Below are 27836 nucleotides of genomic sequence, written 5' to 3'. Positions count from 1 at the left end.
CTTTTTGCTCACTCAAGCTTTGCTCTGGGTTTTTGGCTTTGAGAATGTTTAAGGTGCAAAATTCGGTCAAAATCAGCATGTTCCACTGGGTTCTATTTCAGCCTGATTTAATACTGGTGTAAAAATATACTCTGATTCAGTTTGATGGAAATTCAGTCTGAAGTCTTGAAATAAATCTCCTCCAAAATATGCAAAGACAAAATTTTTCCTTTAAATTTGGCTTTCAGGCCCTGGCCAAAGACTAATGCCCAAACAGCAGGACTGTATCTCCATTCCCACCTGCAGTCCAGCTCGAAGCTCTGAGCTCATCATTAGGGCTGTTACTCACTCCAAAGTTATTCTGTTCTTCTAGAAATGCACAACAAAACTCAGGTTAATATCCCTGTTTGAAATAAAAGGTTTGGGAATGTTGTAGTCTTTTTCCAACAAACTCCAGAGCCCAGTGTCCGGAGCACAGTTACAGAGATTTTCACATGTAGACTTTCAAGGAGTTTTTCAGGACAGATTGCAAATCAGGATGACCAGGGTTCTCTTCACTGTATTTTTGGTAGAGGAAATTTTTAGCTGCCTTAGCAGCTAATCAATGAGCTCCTATAAATCACTAATTACTTTGTAGTAGATTCAGAAGCAGCACTGGAAAATTTTTAACACTAGTGATTTATTAACCAGCTTCCTAAGTCCAACTGGTTATCACAGCTGCAGAGGGCTCATACCAGCTTACAGATGGAAAGGCATTTCACATGACTGATAGTCAACAGAAAGCGGTCAACAGGATCACAAAAAAAGCTTATACCCTACTATTGAAATATAAAAAGTATTCTCACAATTCTAGACTTCTCGCTTTCCTTTAAATATTATTAGAAAACTAATTTAACAAGCTAATTTGGGAAAATGAGGAAAAACAGGCTACAGAGTACTCTGATTGCCCCAAACACTGCTGTTCATTCTCTAGTTTATTCACCCAGATTCTACTAGCAGAGATAATACCAAGGGACATTCTTTCCAAAAGAAGAGTCCAAAGTTCCTAGGAAGGCCATACTAAAGGCCATTAGCACAGAAATAACACCAGCGTCCTACACTGAACCCGAAGGGAGACATTATCCTATGCACTACGCTTTTATATTGCATATTAGTCATGACTCTTTATGGACTTAAGAGGCATTGCAGGTGTTCAGCACTTCCCAGCCATCAGAATAACATGCTCCAACAGATTTGAAGTTTAAGCTCCACTGTTCCCTAAGCACTTGGGTCAATGTTAGAAGGCACAATAATAGCAGCAATGTTTTACTTTTTATGTATTCCATATTTAATATTTAATGTATTCCAGTATCAACTTGAGCACATCTTCAGGAAGTAGCAGGGGGAAATTACTCAAGCCGGATTCTGTGGTCTTGTCAGCTCATTCACTGTTATGCCTTAGTGACAGTTTAAGCAATTCCACCAAGACAAAGTCACTTCGGTCAATCTTTTTCTTTTACAAAAAATACAGTACTGAGCAAGTTTCATAAAAGGTTGCTCTTACTCTTTGCAAACATGTAATTTAGATTTTGCTTCTTGTCTCCATATTTACTGTATGTTAGCCTTGAACTTGAAAAACTGGGGGGGGGAGGGGCTGGGAAGAAACAGAAAATGTTGTGTTTACAAATTTAAACAAATCCAGGATGGCTGGACAGAAAAAAAATGCAACCTGCTCCAAGGAAGTGTTTGTCTGTGTGTACAATATGTTGCTGATATTCACTGAACAGCAAATATCTGTGTTATGTTTTCTTATTTACATTCCTTTGCTCTTTCTGATTTTGTTTTCCTAAGAACTACAACTATATTTCAGCAAGTTTTAAACAAGGCCAGACCTCACCAGGCTGAATAAACCTGCAGCAAACCAGGTGGCAGGAGCCATTCCACGCTGCTTCGCTGCCCTCCCAGGGCAGCAGACCAGGCATTCCCTGTTTCCACACCTCCCCAGGACACCAGCCCGGGAATATCTCACTGGTGCACATCTATTTTTATTAGAGCAAAACCCTCCTCTGATCAGCCTACTGAAACAGTGCTGTGGGACCTCACGTGCACTGTTCCTGGAAAACATCCAGCTCAAGACTGCAGTTTAAAATACATTTATTTATTTATTTATTTATTTATTTATTTATTTACTTTCGCCCAAATGCCAGCCCTCCTTGGTTAATCCTTCAGTCATTACAGTCTCTTTCCGGATCACAGAGCAGCAGCAGCGATGCAAGCTTCACAAATGAGGTTCTGCCTCCAGCCCATTACCTGTTGGTCCTGCAGCAGCAGAAGTGGTGGCCAGGCACAGCGAGGATGCGACCACAGCCTGTGCATGCCACCAGGCCCTCAATTTGCTGAAGCCAGCATGAATATTTCCATTCCTTCCCTGATACCTGCACTGCACAAAGCACACACAGCCCTTCTGACAGCTCGGAAAGGGAGGGAAGTTGCAAACACCAGACCAAACCCCTCTCAACCTCTTCAGGCAGTGCTCATTTTATGTCCTGAACTCACAAACCCCCTTCCACCACAGAGACCTCCACGGACACAGGACAGAGGGGTAAGAATTTTCCTTGGTGGGATATCTGTCTAGTTGCTACACGGGTGCTGTGACAGAGGGAGGATTTGCATTGCTAAGTGGTATTTTGGAGCAGCAAAGTAACAGACCTGTACACTGATGATAAACATCTCTCTCAAACATTCAAGTCAATGAAGATCATACTCAAAGGGCTATGAGATAACTAGCCATGCTGTGAATACTGGAGAGAGACAAAGGCCAGTACCCAAAAGCCATGCTTGTCATTTCCTGAACATCACTGTTCATACATTGTTAGGATGAACTCCGTGTCCTATAACCAACCAACTTTTTTACCAAATTTTGTTTCAGATATCCATTGAGCTGGAGATTCTTACACTAATCTAACAATCAGATTTGACCATATTGATTTCCAATAAATAATAGCATTTTTCAGCTATGGACTAACTAGTCAAAAACTCTGGAGGTTTTTCAGCCTGCCATAACAAACTGGAAAAAAATCAACTGCCACTCAAGTCTGACCAAAAAATGCTAACAGACTTGGCTGGTGACAGCCCCATCACCTGCAAACAATCATCCTTGTGAGAGAGAGTTTTGTATGGCAGGATGGACCAGAGTCATTGATGATGACAATAATTACCTGGAAATACAAACACCTCCTCTCAACAGGAAAGGAAGCTTGCAGTATTCATTGGATTAGACTTTTTTTTGTTATCTTTTGGGTCATTTTGATCTTCACTGATTTAAAACCAGACAGAACCAACTACTAGGACATATGACAGTCTTACTTTAAAGAGGGAAAATAAGTGATATTCCTCTTCCACATCTTACCAGTGCAGGTGTCAATGTGCAAGAGCATTCAGTTTTGTCAGTCAAATTTCTGCCACACAATTAATTTATGAGTCAGTGGTATGTATATCAGTTTGGGATCTTTTAGCTCTGTTCACACATACAGAGTGATGGGTCACAGCTGGCTGCATTAATCCCAAGTAGATCATCTTGTACAAAGGATGTGATGATTATCCCAACATGTCCGATAAACAGCCATCACAGCGCATTCACAAAGGGTATCACCTGGCATTTCTCCTCCCTCCTGCACATCCCCACCCAAGAGGATTCATCTGTTTACTCCAGGATAATCTGAAACCTGCTTCACAAACATTTCTGCATACCCCCTGACTACCAGCAACTGAAAAGCACACCCAGCCAGCACCTTCTTGAAAGAGTAAGGTGAGGCAACCAAAATTTACAAATGTCACTAGAGAGAGCAGAGGCAGCACATGTCCTTCAGGAGCAAGAGCCTTGTTAATTTTTGGCTTTCAGAGCCACAGTGCTAGGAATGTCTCATGGCTTCCTTTGAACATCTGCAGGTGCTTGAGCTGCTCCACATGTGCAGATGTGAAGAGGGACAGAGCAAGGCAAGGCTTATGCAAATCATACTGATTGTCCTGATTTTCTCATGCTTGCTCAGACTTTGAAGGATGGCCTTAGGAAGGGCACGGACAGTCATCTGTCTAAATCCCTGTATTCTTTTCTGCTAGAGAACTTGAAGGAGCATTTGTCAACCCCTCTCCACCTGCTTGTTGCGAGAAAACATTTGGGTTAAACTGAAGGCTTGATATAGCTAACAAATTCTCCCTCACTGTGTCGTGGTGTAGTTGTCAGTACACCCATCTTTCCCCTGGTTCTTTGTCTCCAGATTGCATGTGAATTTCCTCTCCTTTTCCTCCATCTGTCCTCCTTCTATATTTGTTTGCTCTTGCCTAGTAGCTCTCCTCACCCCGCACTTTATTGCTCCAGCTGAGCAGAGCGCAACCTGCTCATTGTGGTGCCAGCCGTGCTCCTTGATGGTGCTATGCACAGCTGTGCAGGGAGCCATGAGAGCAAAAGCAAGGGGTCTGATGTGATATATTGGAGGCAAGATCTCCCCTCTGTACAGTGAACTGTTCTAAGAGCCTATCACAGTCTCAGCCACTGACAAGCAGAGAAAGGATGTGGCATCAGGGTTTTGGGGGCAATAGCAATATGCAGACAGAGGCCACCATGTAGTTTTTCCGAATCCCATCCCACCGCCATGTCACTTGGTTCCCAGCTGCTCTGCAGACATGCACACAGCCTACTGTGTTGCTGATCTGCTGTCAGAAGCTAAAGCCTTCTCTGTTTCCAACCTGTTATTTTGCTTTTCTGGCAATCACAACATCCACGTGCAGGACTGTCACCCACAGTCCTAGCAATGCTGCAAGACTGGAATGAGGCACAAAAAGCTGGTTTGTAGGTTATGAGAGGTGGTGAAAAAGAATGGGCTGCTGCCACTGCAAAGTTAGGAATAGGGCCAGGCTAGAAAAGGCTAAGACAGCCCATATGCTGTAACACCCCCCGCCCCACCACAACATGTACCAGATGTTCAAGTGCACACTTTTGATTCATCCCATTGTAAAGGTTGAAAACGTGTAAAAATGAAGATCAAAGCACAGGCTATCACCCTCTTCAAAAATGGGAGCGTTTGGAGATGAGGTTTTACTTTAAGATCATCAAAACAACAGGGAGGGGTGAAACCCACAAAATCGCTCAAGTCAGAAATCCAGTTTTAGCCAGCATAACATTTAAGTAAACATCTCTGACATAAAAGAAACAGGAGGAAAAGAAAATGTATGAGTAGAACCTCACTTCTTTCCTCAGCTCATACCCCACCTGTGAGCAGGAGCCAGGCTGTGACTCCCGCCTACCCACCACACAGGAACTGTGTTTCAAAAAACTGTTTAATTGTGACTCTAACACAGCAACACAGCCCGTCTCCAAACCCTCCTTTGCATCAGCCTATTTGAAACTGGAGTGGAGCCCAGCTGCGCTCCAAGGATTGCACTGTCATCGCGAGTGCCGGCTTTGCAGCCCATCTTGCCACCCACTCAGCAAAACAGCTGCATGTTTGCTGTACTGGATGCTTTCCGTGTGCCCTGCATTTTGGGAAAACCTCCTCCACATAGAACATGAATCTCCTATTAGCCTTAATGGTACCTGCATGTGAACAAGGGGAGAAAACATCATGCAATATTAATCATGTAATTCTGTTAATAGCACACACTGTACCCATGTGGGTAGCTGCACAGTTTACACCCTTTTCAGGCCATCTGATCTACTCACACATCAAGAATGTTCTTTATCTTTGCTCCAACCACAGGCATTTACTACTACTGAGTACTATTTGGAGTACAATGTATTTGGTGTATCAAAAAAAACATTCCTCCCTCTATTCTTCCTCCTTTGGAAGTAATCATCTTTTCCCAGCTCTGAAGAGTCCTTCCAGCTGTGCATTTCACAGGAGCTACTAAGTGGCTCCACAAAGACCACCTCTGCAACTGCCTAACCAGTTGTATTAGACACCTCCCATGTTTAGGCCCATCAACCTGATCACAACAGCTTGATGAATTAATGCTTATATAGACACAGTTGGCAGCTTCTAATTAAATAATTATGGCTAAGCAGCTGCAGAGAAGTTGTAATGTTCCACTAGAAAGCCAGATGTCAGTTTTACTGGTCCTCAAAGTTTCAAATGAAATGATTTTTGGAAATTCAGAATGAAATGATTTTAGGAGATTTGGAAAGAGCGTTCTTTTGCTCCAGGTGAATTCTGTAGATATCATGCCTGCTTTCAGGTTGACTGGGTGCATCTTGGTACCTAACTCTAGCCATAGTGATGTGGAAGCAATGAGCAATCCTTGAAGATAAAAATTCAAATAATATGAAAATCAGGAGTCTGTGTTTGCTAATTCATGCAAAACCTACATTCATCCTCTCTTCAATTAGAAAATAAGGAACTTACATTTTTTATGATTTTAAATATAAATGCAAACACAATTTATTCGAATCCATTCCTTTAACTACATTGATTCTCCTCCTATAACTAGTACAAGGCACTATGATTTCAAACAGAGGAAGCCTAATAATAGAAATCATCCATCCCTGTTGGAATCTAAGCAGATCCATGACCTTAGAAACGTTTTGCTAAGAAATCCAGCTAGAAAACTAATTTTAAGTAAATCTATGCATGTCAAAAATACAGATGGCTTTTCAGAATGCTAACTTAAGCATCATTACATAAGCAGATTAGGGCTGCCTGTTGAGCCCAGACACAAGAGTAGATGGCGCTGAATCCAGTATTACACACAAACTATGCACTTCCTGATACATCTTTCATCTAAAACTTTTTGTCAGCTCTCCACGTGACTAAGCCTGCTAACTGTAAGCACCACACACAGGGCAGCAGGTCTGCCAGCAAAGCACTGGCCTTCTCTGAGCCCTGCTGTCCAAAGCAGCAGCTGGCTAAAGCCTTTTTCTACAAATGGACTTGGGAAATGTTCCATCCTTCATGTTCTTGAAATGGAAATGGAACGAAAACAGTCCCATGAATCTCTCCAACATTTAAGCACAGGAGTTGTGGAATTATTTTCTGATACAGAATTACAGAATCAGAATTACTCTCATGTTACCATTGGTAACGGTGCCTCTACCTGAATATCAGCTTAGAAAGTTAATGAGCCTGCTAGAGCTATCCGCTAAAATTACCACAACAGTATGTGATCTGATGCAATTGTGGGAAGCAGGGCAGATACTTCTCATTATGAGGACAGTTTGTTTCTCACAGGCATATTGCATAACAAGCCACAGCAGCGTGCCCCTCTCTGCTCTGAGCCCTCATTTCAGAGCACATCAGCTGGCTCCAAGAAGGCTCCCTGCTGAAAAGCAGCCAGGGGGACAGGATTTTGTTTTCCCTTCACCATGTGTAAGTGTGTCAGGTTTGTTGACAGATGGCTTGGCTGACTGTGCTTGACTATTATCAAGCAGCTATTACCTTTGTAAATTGAATCCCGTTTGAAGACTTTCTGTAATTAAATCTGCAGTGTGTTTGCAAGGCTTATATTGCATCCCGCACATACTCGGAAGCGTGCAAGGCAGTCATATGGCTGCTTTACACAGCCAGAGACATCAGCATCTATAAACCACAGAGGTGGGGTGCTTTTGGCAGTCTGTGCTGCCACCTAGCCAAGATCGTGCCATTGAGTTCAGCCTTGCTTTACATTTTGAAAGCTGAAGCTGAAGCGTATCCCCCCAGATCTAAATAAAGCCTTAGTTCGTGGCAGACACAAAACTTGCACTCTCTGTGCTTTGAAAATTGTGGAGTCAACGGAAAAGAGCAGTTTAAACCAGGCAGTTACATTTCCCTCAGAAACGTCTTGTACTTACGGTAGAAGACATATTCAGTGTAGCTGGACCAGACCTTGTCATCTGTGTACTGGTTGACAAAGGAAGCTGTCACTGAGGAGTTACAGGCCACCATGTGGAATCCACACTCAGACAACATGTCGAAAGCCCTCTCCAGGTGCTTGAACTTGAGATAAAACCTGGAGGTATACCTTTCTGGAGCCCTGTCTGGGTCTCTGCTTTCATTCAAACTTTCTCCAAAGACCTCTTTGACCAGAGCAATCCTTCCACAAACCAAAATCCTTGGGACTCTCCTGAATTTGGCATCTGCTTGGCTCTCCCTGCCAATAGTGCACGACCCCCGATACCCAATGGTAATGAATCCCCACTTCCGATCAGGTGGTAAGAGTGATGAGGGTGGGCATATTCTCGTGTCACTGCCTTGGGAGACCTCTTCATAGTCACTGTGGCAATAATCATCAGGGCTTTGCTTGCTGTCATCAGGAGTCAGGAGTTTGACCAAGTCTGGGAGCTGGAAGTACTCAGCCTCCCTCTTGAGCCTTCCCTTCTCTGGGAAGTGGTCAGGCAGAACCACTTGCTTGTCCCTGAGATAGTCCAGAATATAGCGGAAAAGGAAACCATCTCTGTCAATGAAGAATCTTCCCTTGGAGTCCTTGGCCAGATCGTTGGCTGTGTCTCTCTTTGGGGTGAACATTTTCCACAGCAGTGAGTGAGGGGTGCCAACCAAGGTCGAGTGGCGAGTGAAGTAAACCTGGCCACCCACATTTAGCTCCACTACCTCTGGGAAGGAGTGCAGCCCTGTCCCCTGCTCTCGAGGAGGAAGGTAAGTCCTGCAGTTGCCACTTAGAGCCATTGTACTTTAAAACAAAAATCAGCAGCCCAAAGCAGCAGGACTATCAGTCACATCGAAGTGTAGAATAAGGCTCTCAACATTTAGGAGAAACAGGCAGAGAAAGGTGAAGTGAGAAAAGGAAAACAGCCAAAAGGTTTGTTCAAAAAAAATCTGAATTGTTCATGAGTGACAGTGTGGCAGAAGTGGCTTACACCCTAAGCCACAGAGGCTGGAGAGCAATCACTTCATGAAATGCAATCACATCATTAGATCTTCCAACAAAGCCATCAAAATCAAGGTCAAGCCAAGCCTACGGTCAGTCACAGGTCTGTCAAAAGGGAAAACATAAAAAAAGACACCAATTATTCTTCTAAGCATCACAGAAGCTGCAACAGAAAAAAGCAGACCAGTTTAGAAAGCCAAGACAGATTTTTTGCTATAAAGCGGTTTTTGTTTTTTTTTTTTGCAAGTTCTACACTTGTTTTTCACAAGTACTTATCAATGGAAGGACTACATATGAATCCATGGTTTAAAAGAAAAAACATACTTCGTCTTTAACAAAACATCTCATTTAGACATGCACATGAGGGAACAAGAACAGCGAGTCTTACCTTGGTTACAATGAATGCATAGCTCTTGTAAAGGAAAGCAAAATTTCAAGACACCCAGCACACACATACAGGCACACAGAGTCCAGTTAGTATGAAATCCAATCCCAGCAAGGGACAGCAAAGGCAAGAAAAGTGCTCTTAAACATCCATGTAGATCTCAAGAGTTAAACCGAGTCACAGGAAAGTTAACCGTGGTAGGTGATGAGAGGAACTGATACATACAGCATAACAGGGGAGAAGAAAAAAAACAAAACAACAACAACAAAAAAACCCCACAACCTACAAAAACAAACCAAAACCACAACAAAGCCCCCGAATAAATCCGGCGGGGTGCCGTGAGCGCGGGCCAGGGGAGCGCAGGGTGCGCGTTCTGGCCGGCGCAGATGACTTGCAGAAACCCCGCAGCCTGTGCTAAGGGCTGACGAGCTCCGGCGGCTCCCGCGGCGGCGGGCACCCGGGCAGCGCCGCCGGCGGCACACCCATATCCCCGCCGGGGCCGCCGCCGGGGCCCGGGCGCTGCGGGGCCGCCCCGCTCCGCTCCGCCCCGCTGCGCCAGGCCGGGCCGTGGGGCCGCTTCCGCGCCCCTGCGCCGCGCTGCGCGGCTCTGCTCAGCGGCGCGGGGCCGGGAGCGCGGAGGGCGATGCCGATTGCATCATCTTAAAGGAGTCGGGCTGGGATGGGCGCCCGCGCCCCGGGCCGGGGCAGCACCGCGGACAGCGGCAGCACCGGGGCCGTTGACGGGGGGCCGGGCGCCGCCGCCCGCCCCACTCGAGTTCGGGTAAAGTTCCTCCCCGCTCCGTTCCTCTCCGTCCCCCTCCGGTCGGCAGCGCCCGTCCCCTGCCCGCCCGCCGCCGAAACGTGCCTTTCCCGGCTCCGCGCTGACACGGCGGTGGCTTCAGCCGGCGAGGCGGGCGGGCAGGGCGGGAGCGCCCGGCGGATGAGGGCTGCCGGCGCGCACGCCCGTGGCTGTCAGGCAGGACCGTGGTTTTATCACGCTGCCGGCACTCCTCATCTCCCCAGCAGCGACCCAGAAGGGGCCCGAGCCGGCAGGGAGGGAGGAGAGGGGAGCCCGGCGAGGCGCGGCGCGGCAGGAGCGGTCCCGCGCCCACTTTATTTGCGGGGCCTTTAACGGCGGAGGGGGAAGCAGCGGCCGCGGCTCCGTGCCCGCCCCGCGCTGCCCGCGGCCGTGGGCGCGCCGGCACCGCCACCTCGCGTCCGCCACCGCGCGGGATCGTCCCGGCTGCTCTCACAGGGTCAAGCGCTGCTGGAAAAGGGGAGCTGGATGGTACCGGGGCCAGGGGGGCTTGCTGCTGGGTGCGGGCTGCGGGCCGGTACATCGGACGTTAAGCACGTGCTTCGGGTTCCATAAGCACGGCACAAAACGACGGCTGAAACTGAGCCGTGGAGCTGCTTGAATGGCTCACCAAATCCCAGCCGCGACTAGCACCGACCACATCTCACAACTGGGCATGCAGCCGTAACAGGGAAGTCCACCTCTGTGCCCAGCACACATCAGTGCTGGGCAAAAATCGGTGACTCAGGATGATAAACATATGATAAAATAAAGCTTTTTATGCTAACATTAGCCAAAACCTGGAGGGGAAGCTTTAAAGTAAAATCGTTGTGCAAGGAAGCCACCACACACAGATAGGTTTTGCTGACTGCAAATACTGCATTCATTTGTATACTCACAGACTTTCCAAATTCAAATCTGAGAGTTGAATACTTAACCAAGCCCTCTATTTTTACCTTAATCAAATCATTAATTTTGAGGCTCCTGAGCCATGGTTCTGTCTCTTTCTAATGGATCTGATCTCTAATTTTCAAACCAGCAGGATCTGTTACTGCTACAGAGAATGCTCACTGTATCTCAGAAAGAGAAAAGACAAAGTATTGTGCATCTTCCCTTGCTGTTCTGGTAGCCCAGGTGAAGAAGTGCTTGTCAAGTGCTCCATAACCCTTGCAAGGAGGATTTAAAGGTGTGATGTGAGAACATGTTAACTTAGATGTCTTCATTACTTTTTAAGAGGCTGCTACAGTCAATGCATACGGACTTTAACATCTATGTGGCCAGTCAGATGGAATGATAGCTTCATTTGGGAGTTAAGCTCGCTAGTGCTGCCCCTGTTCAAAGCAAGGAGTATTGCATCAGCTTTTTCAAATAGTTTTGTTATAAATGTTAGTTAATATGTTCTAATGCCATATTGGCAGGGCTTGAAGAATCAATTCACTCTCCCCTGTAAAACCAGATCTTGTTCAAACAAGCATCGAAGCCATTCCTAATCACACACATGATTAAGATCCAAACCACAAAGGCAGGCGGATAAGGATCACCTAAGCAGAAGTTCTGAGAGCCAAGTGAAGACAACGCAGTAAGTCTGATGTGCAGGCACTTAGCTAATAGCATGGTGAAAGAGTGTCTTATAAAAAAACGATTCCTGACAAGCTTCTGTGAAGCACTCTGACATGGATATCATGTGATTAGCAAATACAGAGATATTCAAGCTCTGAGTCTTTTTGAAAAATTATAATCAGAATTGCCCTTTGAAAGGAACAAAAACCTTAGAATTTTAATCACAACAGCTTTATAAGTGCATCTGCACTTTTCAAATAATAAATGAAAAATTCAACACATGCTTTTATTTCTTTACACAGGATGCTCCAATCATTTTACTGTAATGTAATATAACTTCATTTGATGAAATGGCTTCAGTAGTAAAAGCATCACATAATGCTTCCCAGCTAAATATAAGCCATTGGCTAAATCCACAAAAATGCAGCCTGAGAGGAGTGAAACTTAAACATCAGGGCCAAATACACTGGTGACCTAAATGTAAAATATGTGTGTCAGGACCATGCTAAGGTTCTTATGTATTCAACTGCAGAACCAACACAGCTCATCTGAAGAGCAGCTACACTTCTGATGGAAAACGAAAAGCAACATCTATCTAAAGGAAGAGGATGGAAGCATGTTTCAGTTTTAACAGATGCCTACATAACCTTCAATATAGGTAGGGGAAAATTTAGCCCAAGCTTAAATTGTATGTTCCAAAAGTCACAGCAGAACTATGCTTAAACCCAATACACTAATGATGTGACATCATTCACAGGTTTGAGGTCATTCTTTATGACAAAGTGCTAAATTAGCATTCATGTTTTAAGGAAATCATGGGACAACTGACTTCATCAAATTCTGTGGGTGCTAAAACCACGTGTTGTAAAAGAAGCAGCAATGAATGTCAGAAAGAAAGGGTATATTCAGCTAGGTCTGTAGTAGCAATGGTATATATATGTATCACCTTACACCTTGCAGTGTGAATACACAAGCTATAAATACGAATCAAGCCACCCACGCATAATGAGAACTGTCGAAACTCTTTATCAGCTTTTAGCAACACCATGCAGAACTTCAAGGCACTCAGAGAAGTAGCAATTGAATGTAGCACAAACTGAAGCAGTAATGCTGGGAAGAAAAAATACCTAAGTTGGATTTTGGACAGAAGATTTCAGCTAAAAAGCCACACGGAAACTTTCATCACTCTGGGTGATTTTTACACAGTTAAAATAAAAATGTTAAATAGCATAATAGTTAAAACAGGAAGAAGGAAAAACAGTACTTCCAGTTCTGGGCTTATGCTTCCATTTAGAAATTACTTCAAGGTGCCACATAAGGATCCTTAACCACATACGCTGTAATGTTCAGTGCTCCTCAGCAATCTCATATCTAAATACTGAGCTAATGCAATATTTCGCCAGGGCAGAACTCCATCAAGCCACAGACAAGAGCGCAGATTCTGAAAAGGGTGACATGGCAAAGAGAAAAAGAAATGTCTGGCCCCTGTAAATGTGTTAGGCCCAACTCTGGCTTATTTTCAGAGCAACACAACGGAACAGTGGTTTCACTGAAAAGCAGATGCTAGCGCTTCCAGACAAGGCTGCCAATCCAACCTCAATCCATAGCAAAGAACAGTAACAGAGCTCTGGTAGGAATAAATTCCCGGCTTTTACAGAGTTACAGACCTTCAACCCAGACACATTTCTAAAAGGTGTAGATCATTCCTAGAGGGGAGTGCTCTTCACATCACTCAGGTAGCTCCAGCAATGGAGTTCCAAGAAGTGAGCCAGGCAATAAAAAGTACGATATTGAGCTAAAATAACACATTATCCACTGATCCAGCTGTGTGAATTACATACAGTGAAAATCTCTCTGCTGAAATCCAGCACTATGTGTGAATAAGAAGCCCTAACAAATCTTTCACTTTGAAGAAAAAGCATAAAGAAACACTAAATGGCAGAATCTCCCTAAGAAAAAGATCTGCTAGCAAGAGTGTGAGTCCCACAAAGTAGGGTTTATTAACAAGCGCATAGTAAAGCATTATACAGATTTGCCCTTGATCTTTTATTCATAACTCAAGTGCATAACGTATTTTCATCCAAAAAAAAAAAAGGCAAATTAGAAGAATAGCTTTCACAGCTGCTCAGCACGTGAGCATGAGCATGGTGCAAGGCAGACAATGCAAATAGAAGACATGACATGTTTTTTCTATCATGTAACAGAGTGTGGACACAGCTTCTGCAAATAAAACTCCATGCTGCTTCTGTCAAACACCAAATCCAAAGCAAATATGTTGTACAAGGTTCTAGGTTTTCAAAAACTGACAGTAAGGGGGAAATATGTTCCACTGATTTAGGTAACAATTATTGTACATCAGATAACATTTCCAACATGAACTGAGACATCCAACACTGACAAATCCTTTAGAATTTAATGGGCACTGTTTAACAAAGCAATCCACTATACAAACAGTCCTGGGAGTATCTGACACTTCAAGAGACCGAGCATGCGCAGGCAGTCAGAGAGACCTCATGTGCATTCACATCAGCATCCAAGGATTAAAATCAATCAAAAAGCACCATTTTCAGTCACCCTTCTGCAGGGGACTTCCCTCCTCTCTTACAAGTTCTGCCATAGCAGAGCCTACTTCAGCAGACTTCTCCCTCCTTTTTCCCTTCCTCCCTCACTTCCAAAGTTCTTGGAATTATACTTCTATTTTCAGTCCAGTTCAAATTATGCTGTTATTATCACTGGTGTAATTATAGTGTGGGTTTTAATGTTACAGCTAAGATGAAGTTTGGTCCTTGCTGGGTAGCATTATTATGACATCAGCACTGTGTAACCTGTGTACTGATCTTGGGGGTATTTTCACTCTTCCCACTTTGGAGCCATTGCCCCTTGCAAAACCAGATCGCCTGTGCAGATCACCACAGGTGCAGCTGGAGCTGCTCCCTCAAAAAAGAGACCGTGTTTGCCTGGGAGAGTTTGGTGCCTTACTAGCTTGTACCTCAAGGCATGGTGAGCTAGGCTGTTCAGATAAAGCCCCTTCCTCCAAATCAGGCTGGAAGGAAGCAGCTGCGCAGCTACAATGTTTCACCTTCCCTTGAACCCACAGGCCTGTATCGCACTACTCACTGCTACAGACGAGCATGAGTTTGTCCTGTAAAGGTGAAGCAGATGATACCCTAAAGCAATGTTGAAATGCCTACTGCAGAGAGAGCTAATTAATGAAAGTTCAACCTAAGCTGTCAGTAAATTCTCATAATCTAAGCAAATCCAAATAGATTTCGAGCCAAAGAGCATTTCACCAGCAGATCACAATTACACAACCCACTGCCTGGGATTTGGGCCTCATTTTACTGTCTGGTGAACTGCAACAAAGTCACACAGTTCAGCAAAGTGGCACTAAGTCATCAACATCAGATGTAGCCTGCACACTCCGCAGGTCTTCCATGAAAGCTGGGATCGTCTCAGCTTTCAATACTAATTTACCTAAAGTATAAGTTTGCAAGAAGCAGATTATACCACAGTTACTGATCTCTGTATTACCCATGGCTATAATTCCTCCACTGTTCTTTCATTCAGTTCTACAAACACATACTCCCTGGGAAGCTGTTCTCAGGAGATATCATGCACACTGCACCACAAGATATGTTTTGCAGGACAAGCTTATAACAGGACTATAATTTAAATACAGTAATCTCACTAGAAGATTACATACATGAGAGTTTGTAACAAAATAACTGTAATCGTGTCCTGAGCCAAAATGAATTTAAAAAAACCCACCCACCCAACCAACCAACCAAACATATGCATACTTCAAAACAGGGACTCACACTTGCAGAAGCACATGTGCCAAAGTGGCAAGCCTTTGGTTCCAGCATGCATGTAAGAAGTTAGGCTACATCAAGCATGGGATTGCAACCATTTATGCATGCGCAGCCAACATATCTCTAAACTTTGTTACATATACCTATTCAGCAACAACTATGAAGTGGCAATCACGATTCATTTCATTCTGAAGCTTCAGCTAAACTACCTCATCCGGGGTTTTCCCTGACTTTGTCCACTACAAAGCCCACCTGAGTCAGCAATGCACACCCACTTCTTCCCATGTTCAGCATCAGGACCTTAGGTACTTAAGAAAAACAAAATATAATTAAGAGTTTGAGTACAGCCCTTTCCCTTGGCCCTACATGAAAAAAAAAAAAGGGGGGGGAGCAAAATAATGGAACTAGAGGGATAAACAGAGTGAGTGACAAAGGAGTGTAGGAAAGGAGCTTCTTCACATGAGAGCGTCTTCACAGTCCCAATCATGTTTTCCTGAATTTCACAACATTCCTGGCTCCTGCAGCTTATTTGTGAGGGACAGGCTAACAACTGGTCTATATTAAAGACAAGAAGATTCATGGCTCTAGCAAATCTTTTGTCTGGCTTCAGTAAAATATTAATTTTATTTAATGTGGACATGTGAAAGGGTATGAAAGTCTAATATGAAGTGACAGCAATTACTTACTTTTCACTCAGCAGCACCATCACCTACTTCGTTTCCTTCAGTACCCACAGCTTCACATGAACCCTCCCATCTATGCAGTGAACAGAGCACACCCTGTACCCTCTAAACTAGACAGATCACGGTGCCAAGTGCCAAAGTTGCAGGCAAAACTACTTCATAAGTTGTGGCCTCGAGGGGAAAAAAAACCAAGCAAACCACAACACTCCTTGAATGAACATTACACAGAATAATACCTCTAGGGCCAAAGTCAACTCTCTTTCTTTCACTCATGTCAACAAGAATTATGTCTGAATCACATGAACAGCATTTTATCCCTGCTTTGCTCCACATATATAGAAGGACTCACAATACCTTTTTGTCATGAATAATAGCGGCGGGGGGGAGAAATTTTTGACAGTTAAAAAGCTACACAGTAATAAATTCCTCTGTGACCCCAAATGCATGAAAATAAACTCTTACTGAAAATCTCCTGGTTACCTGTGTGCATAAACTGTAGTAAATCCAAAATTTTGCATCCAGCTGAAAGCAGATGACGCTGCTGAGCATAAGCAGTGAACCTGGCAGATGCTGTGAGCCTGACAGCCTCAGTGCTTTACTTGACGAAGTTAGATGAAAGTCAGTGTGCTGCTTGCTAGGGATGCCGTTTGCGCATCCCAAAAGCCCAAACAATCCGGCCGGAGCAGGATGACGCGGGAGGGAGGCGCAGGGGTGAGCCAGACACGCCGCTTTGGGCTCCATCCAGCTCTCCCAGCACTCCCACGGTCCCTCTCCCAGACCCATGAAGGCCTAACTGCAAACACAGCAGTGACAGACACTGAAGGAAATGTGGAACCATTACCGCCATCGCAAGAGCCCTGTCTCTGCTTCTGCACCTCCTGAAGAAAAGGTCGGCTTTTCTGTAAGGTTCGCTACACCATCACATCTGCTCCGCACCACCGCTGCAGCACAGGGGCTCTCTGGGCAGGCTACTACTGATGGAAGGATTTGCGACCACAATCAAATATTTTACGTCATTGGTGGCTGCACCAGAAGAAAAAGTTAAAATAAGTAAGTCAGCGGTTCCACAGCTTCACCTCACGAAATGCCAGCGTGACTCGTCACCTCACAGCTGGGGTGTCCGGCTCTCAGCACGTAAGATGAAGCAAAGCGGTAAAAGGAGGTGCCGACTAATAATGCATTAAAAGCCCCTGAAATATGGACATTTCTTTTCGCATGTATTTAAAAGAAAAAAATTGCTTTTCTTCACATTTCAGGCAAAACAGCGGAACCCCGAAGCCGCGGCTGTACCAGGAAGGCTTTCCAGCGCCGGGAAAGCCGCCAGCTCCGCCCCCGCGAGGGGGCTGCGCGATCACCAGGCCGCCCGCAGCCCCCAGGGGGTGACCGGACCCGGAGCCAGCACACCCCAACCCCGGCCGCCATCCCGCGCCCCGCCGCCATTTCGCCACTGCCCCATGTCCCGTCCCCATGGCAACGCGGCGGCGCCGCGCGGGCCAGGCGGCGGCGCATGCCCGGGGGCGGTGCGTGCCCGGGGGAGGTGCTCGGCCCAGTGCACCGCGCGCACGCGCGGCCTCACTGACCCCGGAAGTGCTCGGGCGGCTGGGTGACACGTCGCAGGGGCCGCGGCGGCGGGTGTGGGGCTTGGCCCGGAGGGGCTGCAGGTGGGACCGCTTGCTGCCGGGGCCGGGGCCGGGGCCTCGGCCATGTGGGGAGCGGATGGGCTGGAACGGCAGGCAGGCCGCTGGGGCAGCACACCGCGCGGCTGCGGTCGGCCCGAGGGAGGGCGGCGGGGGCCGCCGTGGGGCCTGGCTCAGGCAGGGCCGCTCCTCACGGGGCCTCTCGGCGCTCGGAAGCTCACGGCGGCCCTGAGGGAGGGTCGCCGGGCAGGTGCTGGGCGGCGGCGGGCGGGCTGAGCCGCTCGGTCTCGCCGATACGCTGCTCCCTTCTAGGGTGGGTTTGCAGAGCCGAGCAAGCCTCGCTGTTCTCTTACAGATAATTTGCGATGTCTGGGTTTGACAGCTTCAACACAGACTTCTTCCAGACGAGTTACAGTATCGATGACCAGTCGCAGTCCTATGATTACAGTGGAAGACCGTACAGCAAGTAACTCGTGCCTGCCTTTTGTACTGGTGTAACATGTGTCTTGCATAAAGCCATTCAGTCATGCTTCTTTAGTGACTAAGCCGGAGTTAAGGTTCTTCTGGGATAGTCTGTTTAGTCAGAGAAGGGTTGGTGTTTCAGCTAACCACTGTTGCCTGTAAATGAATTCCTCTTGCTCTGTTATATGAAAAGCCTACCTTATCTTCTGTAAATGGAGATATAAAGCAGTTGTATGTTGAATATGCTGCCTTCAGCATTTTGAACCAAAGATTAGAAAGCTGAAGGAAAAGTTATATGACTAATTTAATTATATGAATAATCTTCACATCTTTGGGAAAAGAAGTACCATTGTTCTGTAAGTCCATCTACAGTCACTTGGGGCATAAAAATTAGTTACAACATCACAGAAATGAGCCTGCAATGCCAGTAGCGATTCCTAGGCTTTAGCAGGGAAACATGGTGCGCGTTCCTAGGCTGGGGGATCTCTTAGGAGTCCTGTGTGAATATCCATGCTCAGGCTGAGGGGTTTGGTTGGGTTTATGACCTCTGTGAACCCTGCGGTAGGATGGAGCAAGCAGGTTGACGCCTGTTTGTGTCCTGAAAAGGATTACAGTGCTGCGATGGGGCTGAACTGTACCAGTGCAAGGAAAGAAAGGAGAATGACATCTGGATTTGCCTTCTTTATATTTCCATATTTAAATATTTTGGAGATATTTACTGAAATAGCTGTGGTCAGACTTGGAAATTATTAGTGGCAAGAATAACTTAAAAGTTTGTTTAGGAACAGAGCGTAGGTTTGATTCAGCTTTTTTTAAAGATAGCAATTTATCTTTTTATACATATAAAATCTATAATAGAAAGTATTCCAAAGATGGTATGAATTGATGTGTTGGTAATTAATTGAGAATATACAAAACAGAAACTGAAAAATCACCCTTTCTTTCCCCCTGCATTATGTCCTGTAGGTAGATGTCATCGTGCATTTGATGTCCATATCATGATTCCTTTTTATATATCATAATACTACCTGGTACACGTGGTGCCCAAGTGAAGGGGAAAACAACTTTGCTTTTGCCTTTTTTTTTTTTTTTTGTAAACTAAACTTTTAAATATGGAGAGGAACAAAAGTGATACTATAAACAGCTTTCTTCTCTAATAGTGTGTTTGCAAATAAACATTCTAAATAGCAAATTAATGCTGGCATCAAATGAGATGTCAGTAGTAATTAATGGACAATATTTGAGTAAGTTTGAGATGTAGAATTTTCCTAATCTTTTACAGGTCTATAGCCTATAGTAGTAATTCAGTCAATGGATAACGCTCATTTCTCCAGGCCTCTGACTTAAAACCAGAAAGCAATACTAGCCTGTACAGCAAGAATTATCTTTTTTTAACGTAACAGTGTATTGTTTGTAAGGGGTTGAATTGATGGACATGGCTGTATGCCTAAAAGGCCTGGATCTGAGTAGGGGATGATCTAATGTGACCTTTTAAAAAAGAATAAAGGATTGTTTGCTGCAACTGAAAATAAGCTTTACTTTTGCAGGGAGGTGTTTAAAATAAACTTCTGTATCTGTCCATAATGCCATGTCATCCTTTGTAGGCAGTATGGAGGCTATGAATACTCTCAACAAAGTGGATTTGTCCCTCCAGACATGATGCAGCAGCAGCAGCCTTACACAGGGCAGATTTACCAGCCAACACAGACATACACTCCAACTTCAGCACAGTCTTTTTATGGAAGTAATTTTGAGGATGAACCTCCACTGTTAGAAGGTATAACTTATGTTTTATGGCCAAAATCCAAAACTCTTCCCAATTTGGGGATAAGCTGGGTAGCAGGGTGTGTATTCCCTACTTCTGAAAGTGCACAGTTGATTTAGAATTCTCATTAATTTTTTATTTAACTCTATTTGGTAAATGAAATACATGTTATTTTGTGAACTTCTGTGGTTTTAGATTTGTGCTTTGTTACTTCATACCATCTCTTCTGTGAAGATGTAATCAGTAAAACAGATAAGATGACTTCGTACAGCACCGATGACAAAACACAACAGAAATATTTCCAACAACAGAAATATCACTTAAAATTGCCCACTTCTTGTAAAATATATCGATGCAGTTAGCTTCAGTTGATTCTTTGGTCAGAACTGAAATCTTTCATTGCCAAAGAGGAATGGTAAACACTGCAGAAACGGCTGTGTAGAATACAGCCTGTGCAGAATGCCAGAACGAATATGTAGTTAATGTCTAAATGGATGGTTTCAGTTTCCAGCTTACAGTCTATCCTTGTTCAGTACCAAATAACTGAAGACACCCTTACTGTTGCTGGTTAGAGAGAAGGGTATTCATAATACCTTCTACCCTGTTGTGCTTTTTTGGTATTCTTCAAAAAATTGCTCTGTTTACATAGATGCTTCCCAGAGCCTGAGGTGGACAAATAGTAACTGCATTCATAACTAGGTTTTGACGGACAACCGTGGCCAAACCATGGATGGAAATACAATTTGAAATCGTATCTAGCCAGAAGGAGCTGTGAAACTCCTTGTCATGAAATGCCAAGTGTTAAAAAGAGTGGGTGGGTTTTTTGGGGGCTCAATGACAGGTTTATGAAAGAGAAATCCACTGAGGGTAGTTAAGAGAAACTACTTGGACTTAGAAGTCCTTGAGCCACCAGTCATTGGAGACTTTGAGAATCTGCATGTTCTGTGCTTATACAACTTCATATGTACCTGCTTTTGGCCATTTACAGAGATGGGGTACTAGGCTAAATGAACTTTTAGGCTGACCCGGAACAGTGTGCTTACAGTCTTACCTGGTCCTTTGGAAACTATCTTGTCACTTCCAAGCATTTGAGACCTGGAATCTGTGGAGGCAGCACACTGAGCAGCTTGAGGAAAGGTGGAATGACTCCATTCTTCGCTCCCCATAGTATGATATCTGAAGGAGACTTAAATGTGGGGAGACAAGGAAAAGTAGGAGTGAAGAAAATGGGAGTGACAGGAAGGGGGGAAAAATGAAATAAATGTGCATAATTATTTTCATGTAACTTGTAGAATTGGGGATCAATTTTGACCACATCTGGCAGAAGACACTAACAGTGCTACACCCATTAAAAGTAGCAGATGGCAGCATCATGAATGAGACTGATTTGGCTGGACCTATGGTCTTCTGTCTAGCTTTTGGAGCCACATTATTACTGGTAAGATATTGACTGCAAAATATTACTGCTTGTACATTAATACTCTTGGAAACACTGGGAAAAAAGCCAAATAATGTACACATTTATTGGAAGTGACTTCTTAGCAAGGAGGTCAAAAAAGCACATACTGACCAAGGAAACTGCTTCATACACTGCTGATTGAAATTAGTAAGTTCACTATCACTTCAGTGGAGTTTGAATCCAAGCCTTTGTGCTTGTTTTTTTGCATGGCAATTATTTCAGTGTTAATTCATATTTCTTTTCATACTCTGCTTTTGAGGAATATGGCTTCCTTTTGTCACAGGAATGGGTGTGACCCGTGTTTTCTCAGACTTTTACCTGTTTCAGTTTTCTTTATAGATCAAGGTGTTTTGCTTTCAGAATCATACCTTGTCTTTTTGCAGTCTCTGTTATCTTATGTCTTATCAGGAATCAGAACAATGGACACACTGAATATTTGAATATTTATTTCCTTTAAGAGTTTCGTTTCTTTTTTAACTTTTTAAACTTTTTGTTAACTTTTTAAACTGGTTAATATTTGAGTCTGTTTCTCTGTTTTGTTTCATTGTATTTCTTTGCTCCATACTCTTTATTCATTGTTCTTTACTGATACTCAAGAGGCAAAGAAATGCAAAATTCATGCGTAAAAAGTGATTTCATAAATGCTGATACGTTAGGCATGACTATATCAAGAGTCAGTCTGGTAAAACACTTCTAAAGTAAATGCTTTCAGATTGTTTACGCTTCTTAATAGACTGTTGAAACCTGGTGGGTTTTTTTTAGTTGAGCTTAATTGAAATACTGTGCTTTAATGACTCAAAAGTGTAGATTATGAAATGAGAGAGTAGCAGCAAACAGTATTCCTTGTCATTGAAAGCTTCAGTATTTTTAATCAGTATTTCTTCTCTAAATGTCTTCAGGCACTGCATTTAATTTTTGCCTAAAATTTCACATTGCTATGACACTTAGAACACAGTGGTTTTGTACCAAGGGGACTTACTTTAATAAGTAAACTTTATTTATGGAAACTAGGCCAGTAAAATTAATGAACGTATTTATAATAAAGACATTTGAATGTTCTTTTCCTAAGAAATTACTGCTTTCTCCTGTATGCTGCTTGCTTTTTTTTTTTAATTCACTGAATGTAGTGAAAGAAAACAAGCTTAGCCTAGCAAAAAGATTAAAGCAGGTATGATTGTCTTCTGTAGCACCTGAGGAAGAAGAGAGCTGGGTTATAAATTTAGTCTGGAAGCTAGTAGTGGAGACAGATCTTGAAGCCACACGCTGTCGTAGCTTCAGTAACTGTGTGGCCCTGTGTTCTGCCGGGGTGTATGCCATTGTGTTGTGTATGTTTTGATAGGTGTGAAAAGGGAAGCATCGATGTTGTCATTGGAAAAACATGATGACATAGGATACACATGTTTTGAAATAATGTAGGTATTCTTTCTGCATACATGTTAGTGAGCAAAGTTCTGATTCTGACTTCTTAAAATCTACATGAGTTAATTCTGCCATTCCTATACACTGCTTTACAGCTCAGCTTCAGTTTCTGGGAAGTTCTTGTAATTTATGTTGTGCTATAACTTCATGCAGTCTGTCACAAATTAAAGGACTTTAGCTCTGGATTTGTCAAGAAGTTCCTGATTTACAGTTTTTCGGTCTTTATACTCTAGTTCTGTAAAGATCATCATTGCAAGTAATCAATTGGCATGAGAAGTTAGTTGATTAAACCCTAAAGAATTTGTAAACTTTTGCAGCCCAGATCAAAGAATAGCAGTTAGACCTGAATCTGTTCATCAAGGTGTGTAAAGTTCAGATAAATGTGCCTCTTGGGTGCCTAGAATATACAGGTGTCCTGGAATTCAGGTTGTGGGAAAATAGTGCCTATTGGATTTGAGTATCAGAATTGGGGATGGTGGGTGATGGAGAAAGTTAAGATACTCTGTATTCTTCCCTTATCCCTTTGTTTGTGGGAGGCGTTACCTGTTCTGGTAGCTAACATGTTACTCTGCTTGACTTTCAGGCTGGTAAAATTCAATTTGGTTATGTGTATGGAATCAGTGCAATCGGATGTTTAGGGATGTTTTGTCTCCTGAACTTAATGAGCATGACGGGTGTCTCGTTTGGCTGCGTTGCCAGTGTCCTTGGATACTGTCTTCTTCCCATGATCCTACTTTCCACTTTCGCAATTGTATTTTCGTTGCAGTAAGTACATGAACTTTATAATTTTGTATTAGATTCCTAGGAGGTGGTGAGGGAAGTTATTAAAAAGAATTTAATATTCAGTAATAAAGATGCATATAATTTGAATATGACAGGAATTTTTTGTAAGTGTAAAAACAAATACCAACAGTCTCCAGGTATTTACTGGATGAAAAATAGGTGAATACTGGTTTTATCTGTAAGTCAACAGTTTTTAAATACATAGACTCAAATAATACCAAGATTGTTTTCAGTCAGCTTTGAATCTGGCAAGTCTCAGTACCTGTAAAGTCGAAAATTAATTCTGATTTACAATGCAAATTTGCATTTGACAAACAAGAAAATCAGTGTGATTCCTTATAGCTCTATGGAATTAAGGACTGAAAAGGAAGAACTTACTATCGTTACTTTACTCACTGCTTTTACGTTTCATGTGCACAAAGTTAATTTTGGGGTTTTTTTTAGGCTGTCATAATTGAGTAATACCATTCTGAAGTCTTTACTGGAACAATTTCATTTAATGTCGAATATAAAAGCTACAATTCATCTTAGAATCTGTAAAAGGTGTTAGAAGGAGGCAAATTATGACATCTATAAGCTTATATACCCAAGGCTTTATGAATTCTCTTTTTATTTCTGTCTTTACAGGGGAATGATGGGGATTATTCTCACGGCTGGAGTCATTGGCTGGTGCAGCTTTTCTGCCTCCAAAATCTTTATTTCTGCCTTAGCAATGGAAGGACAACAACTTCTAGTAGCATACCCCTGTGCTTTATTGTATGGAGTCTTTGCTCTCATTTCTGTGTTTTGAATAGACTGTCCAAACTTTGGACTTCGGTGGGCCAAAATAAAAACATCAACTTGGAACCTTTAGCTGGACCAGAAACAGCTGCAAACAACTGTATAGTGTTGCTATCATAAAACTTAGACCTGTTTTGAATCATCTGGAACAATGAAAACAAATGTCTCACGTTCACTTTTTTAGGACTTTGAATACTGTTTTCAATTGACCTGAGGTGTCTATAGCTTTAATACATGTTCATGCTTGTCAGGTTAATGTAATTTCTTTCCCATTCCTATATCTTTAGAAAAGTAACTTTTGGTTGTTTGAGGGTCATGTTTGGTTTTTGTTTTGCGTTTTGGTGTTTGTTGGGGTTTGTGTTTCTCTTTTTTTAGGGGCATCAGGGAGGGAGATGTATTGCAGTTGTAAGTTGATAGATTTTTATCAAAAGAAGTTAACAGAACTGCAGATGCCCTTAGTTTGAGGTCCTTTTTAAATAAATCTGCAGTAATAAGGAACCTATTTTCTCTCCCCTCTTACCAAAAGCAAAATGCACAAATGAACACAAGCAATTAAGAGTATTTTCTGTATTTTAACAAGTATACTCTTTGGTCTCATTTATTTGTTCATTTGATGTGGTAGTATTTCAGGGTTTACATACCTAAATTATGAATTAGAAAACATGTTTAAAAGTTAAAGGGATCTGTAATTCTGTCACACTTGAAATATGAATACATTTGGATGTCTGAGTAGCTATATGTTAACTTGGATTTCTGAAGATGACTTTAACTAGTTTCTTCAAATGGTGCACATATTAGTTAGATGAAGAGTAATCTCTTTTGCAGTACTTCCAAGAAAAACACCATTTTGAAAATGTTATGCTTGTCAGTATTGTAGTTACTGTAAAATAATTTAAAGCATATTGATTAAATTTTCCTTAAATTTTGAAAAAAGGGGTTTCTAATCTTTCTTTTTCAGTGGAGTTCAGTACTAAAATAGTATCTTCAATATTGAATCAAAATCATATTTAAAACTGGATTTGGTATTTGCTGCAGTGACAAATACTTAACCTTACATGAGAAGTATAATACAGTTTGTGATGTTAGTCACAAGAACTCTTATAAGCATGAGAAGTGGGAATGCAAAAATTGTTGTTCTTCACATAAGCACTTGCTAATTCTTAAAATACACAAGGAGAGGCTACAGGCGCATTTTAATTCATGATGAGGAGGGGAGGTTACTTATGTAGATAGTAATTCCCTGCCGCCACCTTGGAAATCAAAAAGAGTTCTAACAAAGTGCTAGACTATAACTACCATTTCTTCAGCAATTTATCCAAGGGATTTAATTTAATTGAATTTACTACAGGTATTAGTCTGTTGTTCATCTGTTGTGTTCATGGAATGACCTGTTCAGAGACTTCAGGAGTTGAATAGCTGGTCAGATATTATGTTAACACCTGGTAAGACTCAATGTGCAAATGCATCTTCAAAGGAAAGCTTTGATTTTAGTGGTATGGGAATGAATAAATTCAAAGGCGCAGCACACAGTTTTGTTCACTGTTCCCTTAGTTCTGCACATTCTCCTAAAAACAGCTTCCTAGGACCACTAGAAGTTACTGGCAAGGTCCTTTGTTGGCCAGAGCCAGCTTTTGCTTGTGTTACTGGGAGGTGTGGGAAGTGTCATGTGAGTGTAAAGCCTTTAAGAACCAAATGGTCATGCACAAAATTGTTCAGACTTGCATTTACTGTAACTGGTGGTTACAATGAATTTTAAAACACCCATAAGAAGCTTCAATTTCCTTCCAGAAGCAAATTCAAGAGCCCAGTTTTCTACTTTGATACATTACTACAAATTATTATCCTAAATAAAAGTGGTGAGTTGATTTTATTTAGCAAAATGTTTTACTATGTGACTTCTTTAGATTAGTAGACCACATCTGCCCCAGCGCACAAAGTTCTTACTCTTTTTAATGAAGAACATTACCTGCTGATGGAGCATGATGTCCTGTATTTGTGCAACTAAATTACAGTGATTACCTTTACTAATGAGACCTAATTAAATACAGAATTGTTCTAGTAAGTATAAAAGCTCACATACTTTCCCGAGCACATCAGGTTCTAATACTCAAATATTGTATTTTTGTGAAAGGGGCTAATTAAGCTTAGCTTGCATATACGGATGTGGTTCATTTATTAAAGCTTGTGTGCTGATCCTGTAGATTGCTGCCAGGGTGATTACTTATGTGTTAAAACTGTTACAAGTAACCTTGTTTTTCACCACAGCACAGGCAAACTTAAGTGCACAGGAAAAACATTAAAGTTAGCTTGTCTTAGTGTGGCGATACAGCTGCCAAGTTTGGAAGGACCATATGAAAAGGTATTTATTTAGATCCATATGCTTACAAAGTCCTTGCTTTGGCAGTAGAGGTTACTATGCATTCTACTCAAGCAGTGAATTTTCAGAAGTGTTTATGTTCTTTTTTCTCACATTGTGGAGAATTTAGCAGTGAATTTCTAACTGGTTTCTTGGGGGCAAGAGAGGAGCAAGTAGGGGTAGGCCAAACACTGTAATTCACAGAGGACTTTATAAAAACGATGTTATGTCTTGACCGGTAGTCTTAAATATCCCAAATTTCTGGTACGTTAATTAATGTGATTCTACTGACTGTGTTTATTGCCTTTCCAAAATCAATTCCATTGATTTCTCTGTAATGTTTTGTCCTAGATCTTGCTCTTCAGTACCATTTCATATGATTTGTCATGCCATAGACTGACAAGCTTGTATTCTGTAATTCTTTACTCCCACATTTTCCTTTCATATTTAGTAGAATTTTTTCTTTTATGTTCTAAATCTGAACTCTCTTCCAGTCTGTTAACATCAGTATTCTCATCTAGTTTTCCAATGAAATACTAACATTACTTGCTTCCATCCTGCATTATCTCTTCAACATTTTCATGTTATTCAACTTAAAGCATTCAAATATGAATGCTGTTGTTGCTTTTTTAAAACTGCTTTTGTTATCACACCTCACTTTGAAAGTACTTCCTATTCTACATAAATTAAAAGTTAGCTTTGCAGTGACCTTTTTTTTTTTTTCAGAACACTTGTTTTGCGATGAGGCAGCTGCTGACTGCAGTTAAGTTTATTTCTACAGGCAACAATTCTGTAAGTATCAACAAACTACATGGCATGTTCTTTACTAAAAAGCGTGTTTTTCTGTGCTCTTATGCCTTTCATCTGTGCACTGGTGTTGGCATCTGTTCTTGAGGGGCTGTCACTTGTTTAGTAGTGGATGAATAGCTTTAGAAGCCACAGGGAGCAGGGACTGGGACTGATTTGGTATTTTGTGTGAAGTCAGATGTTCCTCCATCCTCACGCTGCAGAGGAGTATCTTGGCTTTGTATGGGGAACACCAACATCTCTGTGCATTAGTATCGCTCGTGCTTTGCATGGCTGCCTCTTCAAAACTATCGATTACCTTATTTCCATGGAGCTGAGCGG

At 42.6% G+C, this 27836-nt stretch overlaps 2 protein-coding genes across 4 annotated transcripts in view; one reads left to right on the top strand and one right to left on the bottom strand.

Moving 5' to 3' along the window:
• Window positions 1-17525, bottom strand: part of KCTD16 (potassium channel tetramerization domain containing 16) — a 90085-nt gene extending 72560 nt beyond the window's left edge. Inside the window, exons 1-2 of one of the 3 annotated variants that reach the window (XM_037396401.1) lie at window positions 16528-17525; window positions 7778-8916 (exon numbers count right to left, since the gene is read on the bottom strand). In XM_037396401.1, coding sequence (XP_037252298.1) covers window positions 7778-8609 — 832 coding nt within the window. In that variant the 5' untranslated portion in view covers window positions 8610-8916; window positions 16528-17525. Of the gene's footprint in view, window positions 1-7777; window positions 8917-9199; window positions 9746-16527 lie in introns of those variants that run through there. The other 2 variants (XM_037396400.1, XM_037396402.1) reach the window with 2 other exon arrangements.
• Window positions 17526-17593: 68 nt separating this feature from the next.
• YIPF5 (Yip1 domain family member 5) lies at window positions 17594-26552 on the top strand. Its single transcript, XM_037396403.1, has 6 exons — window positions 17594-17708; window positions 18040-18150; window positions 19751-19923; window positions 21204-21349; window positions 23373-23554; window positions 24200-26552. The coding sequence occupies exons 2-6, from the start codon at window positions 18050-18052 to the stop codon at window positions 24360-24362; spliced, it is 765 nt and encodes a 254-aa protein (XP_037252300.1). The 5' UTR covers window positions 17594-17708; window positions 18040-18049; the 3' UTR covers window positions 24363-26552.
• Window positions 26553-27836: the final 1284 nt, after the last annotated feature.

The sequence above is a fragment of the Falco rusticolus genome, chromosome 8, assembly GCF_015220075.1.
Source record: "Falco rusticolus isolate bFalRus1 chromosome 8, bFalRus1.pri, whole genome shotgun sequence".
In the NCBI taxonomy this organism is placed as follows: Eukaryota; Metazoa; Chordata; class Aves; order Falconiformes; family Falconidae; genus Falco; species Falco rusticolus.
The sequence above is the reverse complement of the archived record's forward strand: the minus strand, read 5'-3'. Positions and strand labels throughout refer to the sequence as shown.